The sequence below is a fragment of the Helianthus annuus genome, chromosome 11, assembly GCF_002127325.2.
Source record: "Helianthus annuus cultivar XRQ/B chromosome 11, HanXRQr2.0-SUNRISE, whole genome shotgun sequence".
Taxonomy (NCBI): domain Eukaryota; kingdom Viridiplantae; phylum Streptophyta; class Magnoliopsida; order Asterales; family Asteraceae; genus Helianthus; species Helianthus annuus.
The window spans coordinates 50,642,840-50,648,316 of record NC_035443.2 but is presented as its reverse complement, the minus strand read 5'-3'; the positions used below and the strand labels follow the sequence as shown (position 1 = coordinate 50,648,316).

Sequence of the window (5,477 nt, the reverse complement as noted above, 5' to 3'; positions counted from 1 at the left end):
GTCAAACGTGCTTAGAAAAAGTCAATAGAATGCTATTTTGCGAAATTATGCATAATCAGTAATGTAGATGGCGTGTAACCTGTTTTAACAATCATAAAACATGGTAATAAGTATATTAAATAGTCTAAGCTTGTTTGATCCGACCATTTACTGTTTTGACCCGATTCGGAGCCGAAAGTCGCAAAACTTTGACTTTTGCTTTGACTTCAGTTCTAACCCGTTAAAATATGTTTTAGATATGCCTTAGGACTCTCTTAGGACCAGGTTACATGATGGTATAACCCTCTGTGACCGGTTCGTTGTTTGTCCGAGTCTTTTACACATTTCCGTTAAATGCTCAAAAGGTGACCGTAACGCCCTTTTTAATTTAAAACGAGAATTTTGGACATGTGAAAGAACCATAAGCTTAGTTACCGATTTCTAAACATATCCCTAAAATTTCACGTCAATCCGAGGTCCAGAATAGGAGTTATGCTAAATAGCGCAAATTACGGAAACTTTGGTAATTAAATAGCGCAATTAGCATAACGCCTATCAAAACCCAGATTTCGACACCAAACCTTTTACACACTGATGTAGAATAATATTTTGGGATTTTTAAAGATTTTTAATCATTTTTAACCTGCTCATAACCTGCGGTTATGGCATCGGTTCGGTAAATACCGAATATACCCTTTTCGGACATAACTTGAGTTCTACAAGGTCTTTTGACCCGATCCCAGTTGCTACTGATTTTAAATAATAAATAGAGTATTTTGAACTTTATAAACTATTCAGAAAACTCAGATTTCCCGTAGAACTCAGAAACCTCTTTTATAATCTTTAAAATGACCGAAATACCCCTACGGGGCATAAAATGGATTTAAACCCGTTACGGGCATTATGGAAGGTATCCTCCTGATACCACAACCTCTTTAAAGCATATTGACTTAGGAAACCTGTGTAGGACTCTTACGGTTACCCGTTACGCCTTTTTGCGCGCACGGTTCGGTTTATGTAACTAGTTTACATAAACTAGCCGAAACGGGTCAAACCTTATTGTTTTGACCCCAAAATCCAGAATGTGGTTATTATACCCATATAAAACAAGTCTTCAAACTTGTTGGGTCCAAATCGTGTTCCATTCCCGGTTTTCGCCTTTCGAGCGATTAAACCGTAAATTATCCTTTGAAAGTGACCGGTCTAAGCTAAGGCTAAATTAAAGACCCGTTAGGATTCTAATAGGTTATTTTAAAACCTTCGTTCCAGAATAGGAGGCCAGTAAAAGATATTTGCATTTATTCGATTAAGGATTTATACTTGCAAAGGAAAATACTTTTAACTTGTTTTCCGTTATACGGGCTTGGGTTACGGTATTTAAAATACCGCTTGGTCGGGCAATTGACCCCAACTCATTAGTAGTTGGGTATTATCAATGTGACCCATTTAAAAATTTGTTTTGTTGGCTTTACGCCTTTGGGAGCTTAATGACCATGTCCCGGATATCCTTGGCAGCATTTTATGAAATGGCCACAACCTTGACATTCGGGTGTAGGCGTACACCCGACATTATGTCCATGATTATAAAGGTATAGCCGTTGGTTTTCCCACCACGTTTTTATGCTATGTGGTGTGTCTATTAATCTTTAACCCGGCACGACCCGGGCGACCGAACGCATAGTAAACATGTAATTCCTTACAAGATTCAATTATAGATTATCCCAAGTTATAAAGAGTTTGTGCCTTGTGCATTCAAATCAATTTTATTAAACATTTTACAAAAGTGTCGGTTGAATGTATTTACCAGTGTAAACTGACGTATTTTCCCAAAAAGACTAAATGCAGGTACTAAGCGTAATTGGCTGGATAATTCTCCTTAGCATCAATAAAGAGTCTCGCAAGCTTAAGATGCCTACGTCTGTTGAACAATACTTATATTTTTATTTGATCCCCTGTGGATACTTTTCGACTATTCGTAATACATTGATATTACAAGCAATGGTTGAAATATAATTATCTTTATGCTTCCGCTGTGCATTCATATATTGTGTGGTTTGACTATATTGTTGCCAACTACGTCACGGTAATCCCCCACCGGGCCCACCGGTGAGACACGTGGAAATCGGGGTGTGACAATTTTGATATGGATCTTGTTGACCCTGAGCCCGTCATGGCCCCTGAGCCTATTGTTGCTCCTGATCTTGCACCAGAGCACGACCCTATTCATGATGATGCACCAGCTTTTGTACCACCCATTGCTGACCTACCAGTTGTTGCTCCACCAGTGGTGGATGATCCTGTTGTTGATGTACCGTTACCTGATCCCGTACTAGCTTTGATTGACCGAGCCCCATTCGCCACTCATATAGATCCTCGATACGTTGACACCCACAACGGGTGGATCAATGACGATGACGATTACCCACCGTTTGTGCTGCCTGTCACTCCCCCAGTAGCCCCTGCTTCTACACCCACTGATATTCCGTTGTTCCCCCACACACCACAGACGCTCATCGCACTGATCTTCCCATTACGTTCCTCCAGGACATACCGCCACCTCATCCTGGAGAGGGGTCATCGAGGCAGCCGCCTGTTTCTATTCCACCCGTGCTGTCATCATCTTTACCGTTCACATCTCAGTTTCCTCATGTTGCACCACCTACTGCACCACCTTTCATGCCATCGAGCGAGCCATTTTTATGGACTACGCCCCCTATCATGCCATTGTCTGATCCGTCCCACCCGTACCATGTTGGGTACTCTACGGAGGACATACTTACATCCTTGATGATACAGCAGGATGCATTGACACGTCGTATTCAGGAGTTGGAGAGAGCTCCACGACCACCTTGCCAGTGTCAGACCCCCTTTGCAGCACCGCACACTCCTCGTCCACTTTCCCCTGATTCAGACGTTCGTTTCTTGACATCTGATCAGCAGATTACATATTTGCTGCGCGTCTGTCGTGCTTTAGAGGAGGACTGGTTACACATGCATCGCTTGCTTTTCTCTCGTTTTCCTCCTCCTCCTCAGCCATCAGCATAGGCATTTTGGTTCGATGCAGGTAGGCTTTTGGTGAGAAGACCGCGATTGTGCCGACTATACAGCATCTTGAAGACCGCATTTTGATGTCATGACTTTTGATATTTAGTTTTTGGTTGTTGTAGATGACTAGATAGTTCAGACAAGGGCGATGTGGCCCTTAGTCACTTTTGATGTACGATACAGTTATAAAACTTGTAAACATTGTATTGTGGTCTTGATTTTATGATAGCACAATCGCAGTATTCTCATTATATGCGTTGTTGGATTAATTGTTTTAATCTATAACATGTGATGTTATGTGATTGGTGAATGTTATTACGTACGCATACTATTTACTTACTATGACCTGACCAACGTGAAACATCTTTTAGAAGATGCCTCCAAGATGTGACCCGCGCATGCCCACTACTGAGGCGGAACTCCAAGGGATCATTGCCGTAGCTATTGCACAATACGCTGCCTCTCATGCAGAGACGAGTGGAAATGTCTCAAACAACAACGACAATAACAATCCACCCAATGGTAATGTTAAGTCATTTGAGATACACTATGATACAATTTCTTGATTGCAAGCCCGTGAATTTCGACGGCACAGGAGGTGCTGTTGCGTTTGTTAGGTGGGCTGAGAAGACTGAATCTGTCCTTAGAATGAGCAAGTGTGCTCCCGAGTAACAAGTGACCTACATCTCAGGGCTTTTTCTGGATGGAGCCCTATCTTGGTGGAATCTGCAAGTGCAAACTTTAGGAGAAGCTGCTGCTTATGCGTTATCATGGAATGAGCTGAAGGAGCTCATGAGAAGGAAGTCCTGCTCACGTGTTGAAATTCAGAAGCTAGAGACTGAGTTCTGGCACCTAAAAATGGAAGGTCCCAAGATTGCAGAGTATGTTCAGAGATTTCATGATTTGTCCCATGTAGTGCCGTACATGGTCACACCCGAGTTCAAACGTGTTGAGCGCTTTATCTAGGGATTGGCACCTCAGATCATGAGTATGGTTACTACGTCCAAGCCTGCAACCATCACAGAAGCCATAGATCTCAGCGTGGCTCTTACTGAGGAAGCTATTCGTTTGAACAAGTTTTCAGTTACTGAGCAGAAGAAGAAAGAGACTCATGTGGAGTCGTCTGGTGAAAACAAAAGGAAATTTTCTGTCACGGCTCCCCGACCCACCCTGGACGGAGTCGGGGGCCGCGAGGCAGTTCCCGTTGATACCCGTGGTATTTAATTTATGTGGCAGCGGAAGTCTTTTATTACAGGATCTTTTCACCGTAAAAAAATTTGCTCGTTTAATATATTATACAAAGTTTTAGGGATAAATTCCCATAATTTACAATCAGTTGATTTCACACAGAAATCATTATTTGCCAAAACATGTTTTATTTATTTATTCACACTGAGCCACTTCTCTGAGCTTGTAGTGCTTTACTGCACTTTTCCTGGATCACACAGATCACCTGAAACATGTTTGAAAAAGGTTTTGTCAGCGGGGAAATACTGAGTGAATCATTCTGTTTTCTAAAACGACCCGTTAGTTATTAATTTACAGTATTAAGAGCGATTACAATGTTTCTATCAACCAATTATCAAGAATGGGTATTTGTCACTCGACTGGATCTGTGACTGTGGTCATACCACTATTGGGTCCCGTCGCCCCAATAGTGACGGTTCACTCACACAGAGTGATACTCACTCACCTAGAGTGATAAAAATAGTAATGTGCACAATACCCCACATACCAACTGTAATTTGGTGATTACAAAGACTTAATCCCTGTAATTATAACCTTGAAAATAATTTGAGGTATTGTAATACTTACTCACAAACTGTGAGAAAACAATTTAAAAAGAAGAATGACTCACTTTGCAGATTAACGAGCAATAGATATAAGCCTACTGATTAGCCTTGATTAAACCTAATTTAACACAATGCACACACAGGCAGGTTAGTAACTAATACAACAATTACGTCAATTCACGAGATTAAACCTTCACAACGATTAATCAGTGCAATACTCGGTAATTCAATCGGATTCACAATGAATAACAGAGCATAGTCCGAATTCGAACAGCACTCTAATATTCAAGTCGAAATCACGACGAATAATCAAAGTACAAGCTCAATTGAGCAGCACCTGGACTATCGTTGGATAGTTATAATCAATCGGACGTTGAATCGTAATAGCGATCGAGTTATTACCCTGATTGCGGCAGCGTTTCGATAATCGTGTGTGTTGTGAACTGTGTCGACTATAACTCAGTGCATAAGGTGAATTTGGACGTCGAAGTAACACCAAAATTCAAGTGCCAACGTCCCCTATTTATATCTGAAAAATGTGCTCCCTCGCGCCACGCGAAGAAGACATATGTACCCGTCGCGTGGCGCGACGGGTCTATTTCTTAGCCTAGGTTGTTTCGTGTCCTAGATAGCCTTGCTGAGTAAGTTAAACGATCAATT

General features: G+C 41.6%; 1 protein-coding gene across 1 annotated transcript; it reads left to right on the top strand.

Annotated features, from left to right (window-relative positions):
• The first annotated feature begins 2,122 nt into the window (after positions 1 to 2,122).
• On the top strand, positions 2,123 to 3,024 carry LOC110888288 (proline-rich receptor-like protein kinase PERK2). Its single transcript, XM_022135819.1, has 2 exons — positions 2,123 to 2,419; positions 2,524 to 3,024. The coding sequence occupies exons 1-2, from the start codon at positions 2,123 to 2,125 to the stop codon at positions 3,022 to 3,024; spliced, it is 798 nt and encodes a 265-aa protein (XP_021991511.1).
• Positions 3,025 to 5,477: the final 2,453 nt, after the last annotated feature.